At 37.8% G+C, this 18,069-nt stretch overlaps 1 protein-coding gene across 1 annotated transcript in view; it reads right to left on the reverse strand.

The window, feature by feature from the left end:
• The window catches only part of MARCHF11 (membrane associated ring-CH-type finger 11), a 79,558-nt gene that overhangs the window by 3,973 nt on the left and 57,516 nt on the right, over window positions 1–18,069 (reverse strand). Inside the window, exons 4-5 of the mRNA XM_029053610.1 lie at window positions 6,161–6,490; window positions 3,754–4,394 (exon numbers count right to left, since the gene is read on the reverse strand). Of these exons, the coding sequence (XP_028909443.1) occupies window positions 6,168–6,490 (323 nt within the window). The 3' untranslated portion in view covers window positions 3,754–4,394; window positions 6,161–6,167. The remainder of the gene's footprint in view (window positions 1–3,753; window positions 4,395–6,160; window positions 6,491–18,069) is intronic.

The following is an 18,069-nucleotide window of genomic DNA, read 5'->3' on the forward strand; positions in this document are numbered from 1 at the left end:
GGGGATTGAAACTGTGAGCCCCACATGGGACAGGGACTGTATCCAACCTGATTTACTTGCATCCACTCCAGTGCTCAATACAGTGCCTGGCACACAGTAAGCACTTAACAAATACCACAATTATTATTATCATTATCAAAGACCAGGAAAATTGGGATGCTCATAGGCAAGTTAAAAAAGACAGACAGGCTATGTATGAAACAAACCCATTTGCAGTAAAAATCTATCCTTTTGGGCAAACAATGTGGAAATGTGTTACTCGTACACAGTCTTCTCAGTTGCACAGAGATAATATCTGAACATTAGTGTTTGGGAGAACCCAGCAAGAGTTGGAAGACAAGCTCCTTGCCCATAAGAAGCTTAGAGTGTAGAGGAGACACACACACACACATACATATATACACACATACATGCATATATATATGGACACACATATATATATATAATAATAATGATGGTATTTGCTAAGTGCTTACTATGTGTCAAGAACTGTTCTAAGCACTGGGGTAGATACAAGGTAATCAGGTTGTCCCACATGGGGCTCAAGGTCTTATTCCCCATTTTATGGGTGAGGTAACTGAGGCACAGAGAAGTTAAGAGACTTGCTCAAAGTCACACAGCTGAATAACGGCAGAGCCGGGATCAGAACCCACGACCTCTGACTCCCAAGCCCGTGCTCTTTCCACTAAGCCACACTGCTTCTGGATATATTCTGAAGACTGGCTATATCCTTCCCATTTCTCTAAGGAGCAACTGCATTCATTCAGCCCATGCACTTGCATTCTTATCCCAGAGCACTAAGTTGTACTGTGGGAATCTCTTTCAGCCACTATGGCTGTGGTGGAGGTTAAAATAATGAAACACTGATTGGAGACAGCATCCTGTTTCTCAGTAGGGCTCAATCTGCATTGTCACTGAAAGGAAATTCAGCCCATTGTTCCATCAGTCATTTTTAAAAGCTCTTTGATCTGGTTAATGGGCAGGGAACATATCTACTAACTCCGTTATACTGTATTTTCCCAAGTGTTTATTACAGTGCTCTGTACACAATAAGCACATGATAAATACTATTAATTTGGAGTCATGGTTCAATTTTGATTCCCAGAGTAATGAAGCAAAAATGACAAAAACCAGAAACCACTTAGGTTTCTAAATAGCAAAGAGCAGAGGTGATCATTTTTAGACCATAGATATTAATTACCGAAGGCACTGTTAAATGAAAGAGCACTGCACTCATACCTCCTAGTAAGATCTTTGGCTTCCGTGGGTCGGCTGTCAGTGTTCCCTCAATACCTGCAACATTCCTCCTGAGGTTATGAGGAGAGCAGTGTTCCCAGTGAGTCTATGAATCCCAAACACAAATCCCCCCATTGCTACTGTAGCTTCTGGGATGGTAGAAGGCTGCTGTGACCATAAAGACAGGCATTCCGAAGCAGCAGTGGAGAAATAAATAGCTCGTTGAAATAAGATCTAATCTCTCTGGTTGCTCACACTCAGAGCAAATGCATTTTCTGCAGTTCGGCAGCTGGGAACAATATTTCCTGCTGGATCGGTCCATAAAACAAGTTTTGTAAAAACCCAGAGTGCTGTTAAAAAACACAGGCTCTGTCCTCTGTGAATCCTCAAGCAAATCTCTTTACCTTGTAGTTTTGGAAAATGCACTTCTAACGAAAAGCCATGTTTCATGTGGAAAAACTGTCAAAAAAGTCAATGGAGATCTGTGATATTTCCCAATTGCTCTTTAAAAAATTAGAGAAGAATAAAATGCCTGGTTTCGATTTTCTAAAGTTTCTGAAAGTCATACCTTTCATACAAAAAGCAGTACATCCTAGTGGAAAGACCACGGCCTTGGAAGTCAAAGGACCTGGGTTCTACTCCCGGCTCCACCTCTTGACTATGTGACCGTGCCCAAGTCATTTATCTTCTCTGTAAAATTTAGATTCAATAACTTTTCTCCCTTATACTTAGACTGTGAGCCCCATTTGGGACAAGGCTTGTAACCTGATTACCATGCATCTATCCCAGTGTTTAATACACTGCTTGTACATAGTGAGCGCTTATCAGATACCACAATTATTATTATATCTCCAAAACTGAACAGAAATGTTTTCCTGGGGCAAAGGTCTACTGCTTCAAAATGAAAACCTAGAAACCAATCAGATGTCAACTGGTCAAAGATGTCACTGGATCAGTGTTACCAAGTTGAATTTTACTGTTGCCTTTGTGTAATGTCTGCTGCAATTATGTATGTATGAAATAATAATAATTATGGTATGTGTTAAGCACTTACTATGTGCCAAGCACTGTTCTAAGTGCTGGAATAGATACAAGGTAATCAGGTTGCCCCACGTGGGGCTCACAGTCTTAATCCGCATTTTACTGAGGCACAGAGAAATTAAGAGGCTTGCCCAAGGTCACATAGCAGACAAGCTGCAGAGCCGGGATTAGAACCCATGTCCTCTGGGACCTGTTTTTCTGAACTTACCAACTGGGACTGCCCACATCTTAGTATCTTCCTAAAGAAAATTGAATTCAGAAATTTCCCACTAGAGAGAACATTAATTAAATGATTGAATGAATGTGAAGATAAAAAGAAATTGTGAACGTGGATGACCTTGAAGAAACAGAAAGATTTTCAGGACTCTTTAACAAGAAGGAGAATAAACTATCACAGAGTGGAAAATTCCAGGAGACATAAATTTTGGCCAAATGATGTCTTAGTACTCTCTCTGGCATGTTGTCAACCGTGAAAATCAAATAGTCATCTGAGAACAAATTCAGCTCATAAAACACCCAGGCTAGTGCCTCCCTGGAAATCCAAGGAATAAATACAGCACAAAAATTCAAAGGACAATATGTAAACTCAGGTAAAAAGGAAAAAAATAAGGAGAATTCTCTCATACCTCAGTTTCCAAATTAAGAGATAAAAACTGGAAAGCGGATGTTAGTGGAAATATGAGGCTCTCCATTTGACTTGCTGGGATTATAAAATTGGAGGCACTTTAGTATAGGAGAAAACTGAACTAACACCAGCTCTCCTGATGCCTAAACATTGCCTCTTTGGTTTCTAACCCTTGCCCAGATGAGGTACTTAGTGAACAACTTGTTTTTTTAGTCTCATTGTGAATCATGCAAAAAAGGTTTAAATGATGTTATCAAAATTGATGCTTTAGATTTGGATTGATGAAATTCAAATATAAACCATCTAACCATACTGACAAATGGACACGAAAGCTTAAAAGTCTTTGAAACACGTTTCCCGGGGAATTCCCTTCTCCTGAGTTGTTTAGAAATAGAATGAAATCTCATCTGTTTGGGAAGTTGAGGTGTGGACCTGTCAACACAAGGGATTAGATTTTATGACCCCTTACAGTTCGGGTTGACCTCCACTAATCTATTACTTTAGAATGATTTTGAAAATACCAACTTTAAATTTATTCCATTTTGTTTCAAAAAGAGAAGAGATAGGCTTTGGCTATTTCAGGCTACTTCAATTTGAAGATTAACCTTACATTTCATTTCCTGGCTTCTTAGGACACAAACTCATTTTCGAAGTTAACTACTTCTGCATACTGGCCAGTTTGTTTCCACTGTTTATAACCTGTAAATGTATTATGTAGGTTAATTGGCTTAATTTCCTCTATTTGCAAATTGAAGTACAGTTTTCTGGTGGGCACAATTTGAAAAAGCCATTAATAAAATACCACAGACTGAAACAGGAAGGACTTAAGTTAAAGATAAAGGAGAACTTACCAACTGTAAACTATGTTAATGTTGAAATAGGCTCAAAGGAGGTCAGAGTCTTCTCCACTCCTCATCACTTGTAGTTCTGCCCTGGTAACTGGAGGTTGGGAGCATAGCACTCATGTCTCCTTTTGTGTCATCGTAAGAACACTCTCCAAAGTGACTTTTTCCATGTCTTCTTCCTCATTAATTGTTTCCCTTTCAAGTCAACATCAATGAGTCCTGAGTAAGGATTCTTTCCTCACTTCAGCTACCCATGCACAATTTGGAAGAAAATATTTTTAAGAAATAATGGAGAAGAGAAGATCACTCACATCATTTGATTTTCCCTAATTCCATTTGGGAAATAAGATGTCTTTGAAATGTGTTTATTCTACCCTCCCTCAGAGCAGACTTCTGAGTTTTGAGAAAAACTCCTTAGCAGGTATTTTCAGTTTTGGATGGTAGATTTTAATTTCAACATTACCTAAATCATTTTCCAGTTTCTTTCATTAATCATCAGGGCTCCACAAATATTCACTTATTCAGCCATAAGGTGCACTAAATGGATGCTCTCCAACTCTGCTTCTCTATGTGATATGACCGGTTGCTCGATGTCTTCTCTCAATATCCTTGTGCCTCCCTCATCAATCTGGATTTTTCACTTGACACTAGCAAGAAGAAGAGTCAGAGATGGAGCTCAAGGAATTTACTGTCATTTTCTGAATAAGACCATCTTCTTTGATAAAGATCAATAATTCCTGGGCAGAGCTAATTCATTCTTAGTTTGGCAGCATAATTTAGGAGTATCAATGGTTTGTGCATTTTTTTAACTCTGAGTCCTTGAATGTTCCATCCTTTGTGAGCTCTCTGTGGGCAGGGAATGTGTCTGTTACATTGTTGTGTTGTACCTTCAAGCACTTAGGACAGAGCTCTGCACACAGTATGTGCTCAATACATATGATTGACTGATTGGTTGAATTGGCATCCCATAGGCTGGTTCTTTGGATCCTTTTCAATTTTTAGTTTGTTGATTTATTTGATCTATCAAATTATTGGTGAAATTCTGGCAATTAAACTCTATTGGATTATAAACTCTTCAAGGTTAGGAAAGTCTATTTCACTCATAAGGTCCTAAAGCACTTAGTGCAGAGGTCTGTTTCAGAAGATCTCAGAAAACTAGTTCAGTGCTCTGTAAATGTTCAGTAAATTTTGATGATGATGGAAACCTACTTCTATTTGCAATTAGCAGGGTCACTACATAATCACAAAGTTTTACATTCTTGGGTACAACATTCATTTATATCTATTATATTATCTGATCAAAACCTTTTTTACTGCTATTCACTATGTACAAATGGTCTTTAAGGATCCAATGTGTATCACAAATACTTCACAGGTTTACCCTTTTTTTTTAGTGAATTTCAAATTAAAATGTGTCAAACTTCAATTTGAATTGAAGATAGGTGAAAAATCCTAGCAGATACTACCAATAAGCAAACTTATCACAGGTAGTAAATTGCCTATTTTGGGAGCTGCATTATTTCTCTTAGGCTATTTGAATAGCATTTAATGAATGATCATCTAGTGAATTGAGTATTATTGTAATCATTTGGCAGAGGTAATATGAATTTCAGGGCATATTTTTTCATCTGTAAACATGTTCTGTACAAATTATAAGAAAAATAGCTTCTCTTGAACAATAAGTATAGTTGGGGAAATAACCACATTAATTTAAATTAATTCTATTTGTTAAATTGTTACCTTGACCTTTCTCAGCTTCTGAATTTAGTCTTGGATACAGTGGGCATGAGATAGAATTAGACTGTTAAGTAAATCATTTCAGATGTTTTTCCCATCCTCTTTCAATGGAATTTCTGGGGAGGTTTTGGTGGGGCTTTTATGACTTTATCAAGTTTGAAAGGTAGTAACATGAATGTGGAAACAATTCCTAAGTGAAACCTACTCCAATTTTTTAGCTTCAAATTACCGTGTTTTCAATATTTGTTATCAACCTAGCATTTGTAGACCATGTTAAAGATGCATTTCTATTTTTGAATTTGATAGGCACTTTGGGGTATCTAACTCAGGCACCATCTGAATGTTTTCCCCATCAGTAGCCTGTCCAAAAGATTACACAGTGTGGAGAAACTTCATTTTAGAAAAAAAGGTTCAGTCTTGAAGAATAATTCCCTCATTTCACTTACCAATAAAAGGTAAACTATAATTCAAAAGATTCTGAGGAACCTTATAGAAAGATGTCATAAATCAGAAAACCAAAAAGCAAACGGACTTTTTTTCAGAAAATGTATTTGCAATTCAACTGTTAATATAAAAATCATAAATTTTAAAAAGTTCATATATATTTGTGAGAAGTGCATTCATTGCAACTACATTCCAAGATGCTGTAAAGCAGTCCACCAAACAATATCCTTACATTTTTGTTACACTGAAGTCACTCTCATCACAACTTCACCAGAACTATTATCATCTGAAAACTCTTCATGTGGCCTCATTCGGTTGAATAGATGTAATAATACGTAGCCACACTGAAATCTTGGTGAGGTTAGCTGTGTTGGATGAACTAAGTTTCTGTTTCGTAAAGCTGTTAACGGCAACCACAATGTCCTGGCTGTTGAAGACTCTCCCCGGTTGCTTTCTTCTATGTCTGCGGCTTTATCATAATTTAATACAACCCAGTGCAGGTTCACAGCCCTCCAGCGCTTAAACACTCTGTAAACTGCTGCTCCTTCATGTACAATGAGACCTGGAATTCATGGAAAGAAAATAATCGGTACCCTCAAAAGACAGGAATGTGCTTTAAGAGGAAGTGGCAAAAATGTCTCCTGGAAAATGACAGGTGCCTCAGTAAAAATTGAGCTTGAATAACGTCCTTTTCCTAAATCAATCAATCAGCTTTATTGAGTGCTTCCTGTGTGCGGAGCACTGTATGAAATATTAGGGAGACTAAGAAATAACAGAGTTGCTAGACGTGTCCCCTGTCCACAAGGAGCTTATCCAATCTAGAGGATAAAAATGAGGCAGCTTTCTGAAGTGTATGATTTGTTTATACTCTACCAGCTTAATTATTAATGGGGACCAATAACCAGAAGTGCAGTCTCCTAAATAAAGCCCCAAATTAACAGCAGAGAGTTATGGATTCTAATTCCTGACTCAGATGATAATTCATGGACTGACCTTGATTTTAAATTTCACCCTCTGTTTTTATAAAATTACAGTTTTAATACTTGCATTTCTACTACATTTCCAAGAATGTATAAAGATAATTTAGAACAGATGAAACTGCAGCACACCACCACTTCCTGAGAGATAGAGTCAATTTTAAAGTAAAGAAGATAATATTGCTCCTACTATACTTGATCCTGTTACTATTATACAAAGTAATATATAACAAATGTAATGGGATCCTGTTACTCTTACTATATAAAGTAATACATGACAAATGCAATGAAAGGCTCTTACATAGTGAATTCATTTCCCTTAGAAAGGAAGTGACACCAATAATACACATATTTTGAGCTAAGGAGTGAAGGCAGTAAGCAGGAATAACTACTAAATGAACAGTTCATTTAAGAACATACACTTTCGATTGAATTTCTGAACTCAGAAATCAGATCAGAAAATTTACTACAGTTTGTTGGGGTCTTTTATGGTATCTGTTAAGCACCTACTATGCTATTCCCAAGATCACATAGCAGGCAAGCGGGGTAGTGGGATTAGAACCCAGGTCCTCTGGCTCCCATATCCATGGTAAAGCTCTAGGACAGTCACTTAACTTCTCTATTCCTCAATTTCCTCAACTGCAAAATGGGGATTCCATATATGTTCTCCCTCCTACTTTGACTGTGAGCCCCATGTGGGATAGGGAGCATATTCAGCCTCATTATCTTGTATCTATCCTAAGGCTTACAACAGGGTCTGACACATAGTAGATGCTAGCACCGAACAGGATACTCTGAAAATGCAGTTCCTTGCACTCAAAGGACACCAACATGAGGGAGCCCAGGCTTACAGGCACAAAATTGTATGCATACATTCATATATGAAAGGACCTATGACCGAAAGTAACAGAGAAGAGTAGTAGAGAAAGAATGACAGAGAGAGAGACAGAGAAAGGGTAAGTAGAAGAACAAAAGGAAATTATCACTTTTGAATTATGGGATATTTGATATAGTTTAGACATCTGGAAGAAACTGTAGAATATTTTAGATTTACTAGAAATTTGCATTAAAAATAGCCATTTTATGCCTCTATCCAGTATTATAATACCAGCAGTTGAAAATGCTCTTGTTTAAAGTATGAATGACAAATTGCCTTTTTTAGTTCATCTCTTTTCAATTAAATGACTTAATAATGACCAGTTACATGTGTTATATACATTTTACGACATTACTAGGGGATGTCAATAAAACTGCCTGTTTTGTTGCTTCATATAAAAAAAATGTTTGAGCCTGCACTTTATTAGGGTGTGAGATGTTCAGAGCATAATTTTGTAAAACAAAAGCTTCCCACTACCTCTGCTACAATCACCAAGACTAATTACATATGGCTCCAGTCCCTAATGATAAATTTACACTTAAGATATCAGATTTGCTGGAATCCAAACACCCATTAGGAAATCAAAACATAGTTGGGCAAATGTGCTACTCAGAAACAACCTTCAATTGTTCAAATGCCCAAGATTTCAAAGATTAATTACAAGATTCACCCCACTCTGAAGAAGTGTATAAGCAAACTTGCTGTTTTAGAAGACACAGGATCTGCTAGATGGTGAAAACCATGCATGAGCATCCCTAATGTTAAGTACACTTTCAAACAAGCACTATGAAAACAGAAACAATGTTTGTTTTTGCTGGGTTTTATGTAACTAGACTAGAAAAGTGGTTTTTGAATGAGTCACGTGTGCTGGGTCCTTGTTATATCCCTTCACTGCTGCCGGTAATAGCTAAAACACCAGAACAGCCACTTACAGGAAAGCTAAATGAATTATGTTAAAGAATGGAATGCTACTTTCCCTTGACAATATGCCGCATTATGCATCTTACCCATGTGGGGCTAGGCTTCCAGAGAGATTCCCAGGGCTTGGCCTCGCTAATGTTCTGAAGCCATTATTAGCCTATCAGCTAGGTTCAGAAAGATCCACGTGCCCTTAGTAAGTGGAGTTATGTTCCCATTCTTTGAAACTTCTCTTATGATACATGAAGAAATAACCACTTTGTCTTATTTCCTCAGAATAAACTCCCATTTCTGAAATTGTGAAAGCCCAGAAATGCTGCAATTTGCAATTTTAAAGCAAAATCCCAAACAGATATTGTCGGGACAGTCAAGAGAATAGTCAGGTAAAAACCATCCCTTGATCAAAAGGAGTCAAACATTTTTTTTTGGTGAGGTACAAAGCAGCTCACAAAATACATAGTTTAGGGAAGATACAATGGATCCTTTCAACCCAGCCCTAGTTATGACCACAGATGACTTCATCTCTATTCATTTGCATAGCTTTTTGAGTGTGTGTTTCCAGAGGACAGTCTTCGGTATATAATTCATATATGAATGATCAAGGGCATTGGCTGTTGCCTTCAATCTTTTGAGTAAAAGAGTTTCTTCAAAGATCATAATCATTTCATGGCACCAGCAAGTTCTGGCCTTCAGGGACACTCTCACAGTAGGAATAGAATCTTACTGTCAGCACTGTCTTCTTCGAGTACAAAAAACAGACACCTAGCTATATCACTGTGTAATCTACATCTGGATATCTAGTTAATCTGTAGTTATGAATATATGTAATGGAGGCAGGCTTTCCCACTGAAATTTTTGAGTTAAACTTGTGATGCTTGACCTACTTAGTGGAAAGAGCACAGTCCTGGGAACCAGAAGAACTGGCTCCACTACTTGTCTCCTGTGTGACCTAGGGCAAGTCACTTCACTTTTCTGTACCTCATCTATAAAATGGGGATGAATACTGTGAACCCAATACAGGACATGGACTGTATCCAACATATCTAGTATCTACCCCAGTGCTTAATACAGTGCCTGATACATAGTAAGTGCTTAAGCCAACAAAAATCAGTGGGATAACTACACTTACAGGTTGAAAGGAGTTGACTAACTCTGAACCCAACTTCAGGCACCAAAGTGAATGGTGTCAGTAGGCTCAATACAAAGATTAGCTTTTCAACTCTGACATTCTTTGAAGCTGTGTGTGTGTGTGTGTGTGTGTGAGAGAGAGAGAGAGAGAGAGAGAGAGAGAGAGAGGGAGGGAGAGAAAATTACTTCCACTAGTGTTACAGAAAGTAACAGAAAGACCCAGAGGTAGTTTGAGACATTCACTTTAGGCCTCACAGTTAAAAGATAATCTGCTAATGATAGTGAATAATCTATAGATCTTGTCTTCGCCTTGGTGATCTCTCACCCACATCCTGCCATTGGCCTGGAACAACTTCCCTCTTCATACTCAATCAGTCTTACCACCTTCAAAACTTTATTAAAAGCACATCTCCTCGAAGAGGCCTTTCTCTAAGCCCCATTTTTTTCTCCCACTCCCTTCTGCATCATCCTAGCAGTTGATTTGCACCCCTTATTCATCCCTCCCTCGGCACCACAGCACTTAAGTACATAACCATAAATTATTTATTTCATTAACATCTGTCTCCCCCTCTAGACTGTAAGGTCATTCTAGGCACAGAACATATCTACCAACTCTGTCATATTATACTCTTACAAGCACTTAAGCACAGTGCTCTGAACACAGTAAGTGCTCAATGAATACAACTGATTCCTGTCATATCAATTAATAACTGAAATGACAGGGTGGAGAAAATTGTTTTGAATTCAATAGGACCTTCATCCCTGCCACTTCCATAAAGAAATGGAAAGTGGAAAGAAAAAAGAAAATATCTACTCAAAGGCTTATTTACTTTCTAAGAATGATTTTGCCCAGTAATCTTCAAAATGGGATTTCTTGTTATGATTCCAATTAAGATACTTTAGCCAATAAATAGTATTTATTGAGCCCTTTCTGTGAACAGAACACTACTAAATTCTTGGGGAATATAATATAATTAATACACATAATCCGTCTGCAAGGAATTTACAGTCTGTAGTCAACTCCATATTAACTTGGATAATAGGCTAGATAGCCTGACTCCCAAACCCATGCTTTTTCTACCTGTGCTCTTTCCATTAAATCATACTACTTCCTACTGATATTTGGCAGTGATCAGTCTTATCATCCACTCTTACACACACACTGATAAATCTCACCAGCAGTAAGGTTGTTATCAACCCCAAAGCACAACTGTAAGTGTTGATGAATTTGGGTTGGTTTGTTTTTTTCTGAAGATCCTCTCAATGTTCTCAAAACTGCTTTGCTTTTTACTCTACTTTCAGGAAAAAAATCATTAGGAAAAGTAGAGCCATACTTTCTCTACTAAGCTAAAAAGCCCTGCCTGCAAAATAATGCAAAGTCCTGGAGCCAAAAGATACAAAAGTGTTGGTAAATAAGAAATGACTTGCTTCTGGGTATTATTTGGGAGTGGGCCAAAATGACTTGGAAGACACAGGTTGAAGCTACCACCACAAAGAAAATATTTTCTAGCATTTCCTAAGAAAGAATATCCACTTTGGATAATTTTACAAGGTAGAAACATCCCCATGAAGCAGCTATGTTTCCTCAAATTAAATAAAGTCCTGATGCTCTTCTTTTCACAAAATCTTCTATGACTTCTAGCTTTAGTAATTTGAAATTACCCACTGGGTCTTCTAGACTCTCTCAGAAAGACTAATTCGGGGAAATAGATCCAGACGTAATTGTATCTTTTCTAATTACTTCCTATAAGCAAGTAGCAGTATCGAACATACTTTCTACAAATAACCTGACAGCTATCAGAACCAGGAAATGCTAGTCAGCAATGTTTGCCACAAACTCTATCCCGGCAGTTTTGACAAAAAATTATTGTGTTAAGTGACTAACAACAGAAGCAATGGAGCAAAGTATTGGACCTGGGTTCTAATCCTAATTCTGCCAGTTATCTGCTCTGTGATCTCATCTGTTACTTCATCTGTAAAATGGAGATTAAGACTGAGTTCGTGAGGGGAGTGAATTGGGTCCATTCTGATTAAGCTGTATCTACTCCCGAGCTTAATACAGTGCCTGGCACAGGTAAGTGCTTAACAAATAAATAACAGGGAAGGGGAGAGAAAAAGAGGCTTTCCTCCATAACATATAATAACAACAACAAAGAATGAGGAAGTGGAAAAGCTCTAGCCTTCAAGCCACTGGAAATCCCAACCTAATACCAACTGCTGACCAAATATCTTGCTACTTGACACTTAGATAAACATGGTGACGTGAGAGTTTGATGCAGAAGACTCCAGTAGAGTAACATACAGATCGACTGCCCTGGCTGACTCGCTGGAGAGGTCTCAAACATATTCTGATCATTATAAACTCCTCCTGCTTGATGGAGGAGTTCTCCATTACAAGTTAATAAGGCTAACGTGGCTTTTATGAGTGGGCTACCAGAAAGCTCATTATTCAACATTTCCAACGGGATCGTGGGAAATTCAATTCTGTCCTGTCAGACATTCTACTTAGATATTTCACCAGTGTTTAATTTGTGCCTGAGATTCTGTGGAGGAAACCTCGAGATTTGTGTCTGTCACAGCATCTTTGAGGGGAACAGCCAGGGAGAGATTATTGATTGCTATTGCATGCAAAAGCTGCTGAAGCCAGGAGCTGGAAGGGGCTGGAAAAGGGGAAGCTTTCACTCCTCCCAAACCCACTGTAAAACTCTCTTAAGGGTCTTGGAGTTTCCCCTGGGAATGGAGAGGTGCTGTTTTTACAGTTGTCCCAAGCTCCCCAGTCTGGTTAATGGACATAATGCATTTCTGTCAAAATAATGATTCTATCTATTCTATTTTCATTTCTCTGAGCAAGAAACTACATGCCCTAGACTGTCTTTCCTCAAGAGTTAGAGTACTGTGCTCTTCAGAATGCTACTGCTAAAATGGAGCAATTTCAAAGATTTAAGGAAAATCTTGATGTTGAAACAATGTTTAATGTAGGCCAAAACATTCATTATCAATCTGCTCTAAAACTCTACCAGTATGTATTTTTTAATGGCTGCATATTTTTTAAATTGATATCCTTGGGCTCAACAAATTAGTTAAATTATCCATTTTTAAATTGATTTTCCAATTTTATTTTATTAAATTTATTTGTAATTTCTTTTAATAATTTACATTTTCCTAAATTATTCACTTCTATAAATTACAGTCATCTGATGAATAGTATTCAACCAGAGAGTATTTATAAGAAGCTGTCCCCACATTTCTTTGTGAAAAATATCACATGCCCTCACAATGGCCATTTTCCATTTCAAGAGAGTCAAGTTAGGGTTTTTTTTCCTTTTTGAAAGGTATGTTTTGGGGGATCATTTTCCATTTTTCATTCTTATGCTTTTATTGGGGAAATAAAGTAATATAACAAAAGATAATAACAAAACCGTATTTTAGCAACAGAGCCAGAAGTCTGATGGAAGCAATTTTTCTCGAGGCAATTTTGGGATCATATTTTAAAGTGAAGAGAAACAGACTGAAAAAGGAATTTATTTTTGCTTTAAAATACACATGATAAAGGAAAATAAAATGAGAGATCTAAATGACTTCAAAAATTCTTGAGAGCTAGAGTGCTCAAATGGAGCCATTTGTAACCTCCATCGACCTAAGCTATTTTTCAAGAAAGATACCAAGATGTGGTGAAAGTGGAATTGTATGATGTAACTTTGCATTTAGAAATGAAATAGAATCTAGTGATCTTTTAAAAACTAAATAGAAGGACCTGAATTTGGATACCTGAGACTTAAACTGAAGAATGATTCTTGTTCTGCTGTTTTTAATGTGCTCATAGCATGGAAGGCACTCTTCCCTCCATAGTTGGCAATCTCCAAACATCTTTATCTTTATGAGAAGCAGTGTGGCTTAGTGGAAAGAGCCCGGGCTTGGGAGTCAGAAGTCATGGGTTCTAATCCCATCTCTGCCACTGCTCTGCTGTGACCTTGGGCAAGCCACTTAACTTCTCTGTGCCTCAGTTATTTCATCTGTCAAATGGGGATTAAGACTGTGAGCCCCACGTGGGACCACTTGATTGCATACATCTACCCCAGCACTTAGAACAGTGCTTGGCACATAGTGAGCGCTTAACAAATACCATAATAATGATGATAATAATTTTTGCTGATGTCCAATCACTCTACTGTCCTTGGTTTCTTTGAAATCTTCAGCAATCTAGACCATAATTTTACAGGTCTACGAGAAAAATGATTCAAATTCACTGCTGAATCAGTCTATAAAAACATACTGTGTGCAGAATATTATACTAAGTACTTGGGAGAGTACAACACAGTGGAGTTGGTAGACATGTTCCCTGCCCACAATTAGCTTACAGTTTAGAGGAATCAATCATCAAATCATTTTTCTGTAACTAATAAGGTCACTTCTCCTTATAAATCTACCACTCTAAAAGCTCATAAAAATTAATACCTTTTAAATTCCTACATCACATTCATTACAATCTGTGTATTTAAGCCACTTTTCAGATGGTATTAAGTTAGCATCAGAGGGTGTTTTAATGAACATTGGAGGCACAGAGAGGCAAGAGATCTTGGTTGCACAAAGGAGGAAGGGACCTTTTATATTTTACTCCACTCTGAAATTGTTTGCTGTGGAGCCATTTCACCTTTCAGCATCACCCATATCTGGAAACAATCATAACCACTAAAGCCCCGACTCTTTCAGCTCCACCTCATTGCCTGCTACTTTACCGAGTCCTGGAATCTTGATTGAGCCATGTACAATACAGCTGGTAAGAAGAAATATCAGAAAATGAACACAAGAATTCCCGAAGCCTAGCTCACCCCAATTCAGCTACACTGCACAGGGCACTGCAAAATTCTGGGACAAACAAATGGGGAATCTATCACTGTATGAATAATATTTCTACCAACTAAAATAATTCTACCACTCTAATTGCAACTTACTGGGAAGCAGCATGGCTCAGTGGAAAGAGCCTGGGCTTTGGAGTCAGGGGTCATGGGTTCAAATCCCAGCTCTGCCACTTGTCAGCTGTGTGACTGTGGACTGTGTCACTTAACTTCTCTGTGCCTCCGTTACCTCATCTGTAAAATGGGGATTAACTGTGAGCCTCACATGGGACAACCTGATTACCCTGTATCTACCCCAGCGCTTAGATCAGTGCTCTGCACATAGTAAGTGATTAACAAATACCAACATTATTATTATTATTATTATTATTTTCTATGGCTTACTTGGTTCACAGACACTCTGGAGTTAATGTCACAGGCTAGAAATGCCACTATGCCCTCAGGTGTGTATTTCCTCTTCACATAATGTCTACATTTTCATTTGTACATAGCATAGATTTTAAAAGGGAACCCAACACAAGAATGTTTTGGCTATTTCTATTTTCTAAATTAGTGCCACCGGGCTGCAGTGTTTGCAGTGATTTAAATCCTTATATTGTTTACCGGTACACAGCCAATCTGAATGCTAAGTATTTAAACATTAAAAGGAGCTTCCAAAACCAAATTATAATTATATTTCTTTGTACTAGAAGTACAGTTATCTAGAAGTACAGTTAACAAAGGAGTTGAACCGTGGAAGCAGTTCAGAGATTAAATTCAAAATTAATCCACAGAGGTATCACAATAAATTTTAGCAACAGAAAAGACCCATCTGCTGAACAGGTCTGCCCTTTTTGGATTATCTTCTTTCTCCTCTTTGCATTTGCTCCTTAACCTTGAATATCCTTCTTCACTGGAAACTCTTGAACTCATTTTACTTTAATGATTTCTCTTGGAACACAGCGTTTCACTGCCATTTAGAAAATTTATATAGACCAGATGACATAGTTTATTGAGCCATCTATCTATTTATCTGTCCATCCATCTAGTTATTCCAATCACCACAGTTCCCAGACATTTTATACTGTCCCAACAAATTAATGTTAATATGAAATGTTGGAAAAGTAAGAATTACATTATAAATGCAGAATAAAACTGGCCATTAGAATATAAAGACTCTGAAAAGGAGGTTACAAAGTATCTGCTTAAAGCAGTCATTATTATATAGAAAGTTAAAAGCCTTATTAAATATTTTGCCTCAAAGCTGGCAACATGTCCTAGTTTACCACTTTAAATTCTAATTACATAGTCTTTGCACTGTTTTGCATATCATTGTAAAACTAAAGGACCTTGAGAGGATGCTCATCAATCCTCCTACCTTCAGTCAGAACTGCACAAAGAGTCCTGGAATATGAAGATCTCACTTAAATTTAAATCCTTCAAGAGAAAAAGATTTAAATAATCTTCCTTAGTAGCTCATTCCAAAGTGTAACATTGAAGCTGTGTATTCGCAGTATTTCCAAAAATGTTGTAGTTTGGTTCCAGGCATTTTTTCTACTTCCATCTGTGGGTCCTTAACTGTGTTAGAGTGCTTAATAATTTCCAATCCTTTAACCCTTCCACATACATTTTCTGATCCCTGCATCAGTTATTTCCATGGGTCTGCTCTGAACTTTACATTGTATACCTGCTAAAACCCCAGTGGTAAGTAATTATATTATTTCAGAAAAGGCCTGATCAGTACTACATATTCCAGAAGGAATCACTCACAGTACCTACATTTCATACAACTTACATGCATCCAAGCATCGTGCTTGTTTTCTGATCAGCACCACACTGCTGACATCCATTTTATTGTCAGTTGATATTGCTCCATGAACTCTTTCCCATTCCTATCAGGAGTCTGATGAAGATTTAGATTTACATACACTCCAAGAAATAGGAAAACTTCTCAACAAAGCATGGCTTCTCTCTTACATACCTCTGAAATTATTTTCCAGTTCCTGGGCCACAGCTTAAAAAGACTTAAAAAGAAACTCTGCAATGAATTATATAGGGGTACAATATATTATTAGAAGCAGCATGGCCTCGTAGATAGAGCAAGGGTCTGGGAGTCAAAAGGACCTGGGTTCTAATTCTGGTTCAGCCACATGTTTGCTGAACAAGTCAGTTAACTTCTCTGAGCCTCAGTTACTTCATCTGTAAAATGGGAATTAATACTGTGAGCCCCAGATGAGGCTCTCCAACCAGATTAGCTTGTATCTACCCCACTGCTTAGTATGGTTCCTGGCACATTGTAAGCATTTAGCAAATACCATAAAAATAAAAAGTTTTATTAGTACCAGTGATGTTGTATGCCTTGGAAAGGCTTTATCGCATGTTGGAATGCCGGGCCCTAGATGACAGATATGCTTCTAAAATTAAATTCTAAGACAATGGGAAGCAGCATGGCTTAGTGAATAGAGGCTGGGCCTGGGAGTCAGAAGGTCATGGGTTCGAATCCTGTATCCTCCACTTGTCTGCTGTGTGACCTTGGGCAAGTCACTTCACTTCTCTGTGCCTCAGTTATTTTATCTATAAAATGGGGATTAAAACCGTAAGCCCCACGTGGGACAGGGACCGTGTCCAACCCGATTTGCTTTTATTCTCCCCAGTGCTTTAGTACAGTGCGTGGCACATAATAAGGGCTTAACAAATACATTATCATTATTATTATTAATAATAATATCAGAGACTTGTATGGTGAGAGGTTGCATATACAGTTATCCATCCTATTTGAAAGAGACACCACAGATGGTGAAATTCACCTATGAGCGCAGTTGTGGTGAAAAAGACCAGTATGGGATCCACAGTCATGGCCACATTGTGCACACAAAAAGGTTGTCCCTCGCCATCCCTGTTGTTCCTAATATTTGCACTGCCGCCTACTGCTTTCTCTTTTACAGTGGAAAACAGTATTGTAAGAATGGTTACACCATAAAAGTGCATGTTATGACAGAGATATTGTCATCTGCATTCAAAATCTCAAAGAAGTAATTTAAAATTTCACCAATTGACAGGGTTCACTTTGAAACCTGGGTACTTGATAGCATGGGTTTTTACAGCTTTTGGAAACTAGTTAAATGTTAATAAGTGTCACTGGCTACTTTTTCAGGAATCTATTTATAGCCTATAGATAGTCCTCCGCAGCTTGGGGAATACCTAAACTAAAATCCATCTGCTTTGAGTCAATTGTAATAAACTTGGAGGATGCCAAATCTTTTGGGTTCTGAATCATTTAATATTTTTCAGCACTGAAAAAGGGATACTCTTTAGTCAAATGCCCTTTGTCTTCAACCATCGCCATGTGCTTCCTGCAGCACTTAGTATGGTTCCTTGCATATTGATAGTGATTGACTGGTATGCA

This window comes from Ornithorhynchus anatinus, chromosome X3, assembly GCF_004115215.2.
Source record: "Ornithorhynchus anatinus isolate Pmale09 chromosome X3, mOrnAna1.pri.v4, whole genome shotgun sequence".
NCBI lineage: Eukaryota > Metazoa > Chordata > Mammalia > Monotremata > Ornithorhynchidae > Ornithorhynchus > Ornithorhynchus anatinus.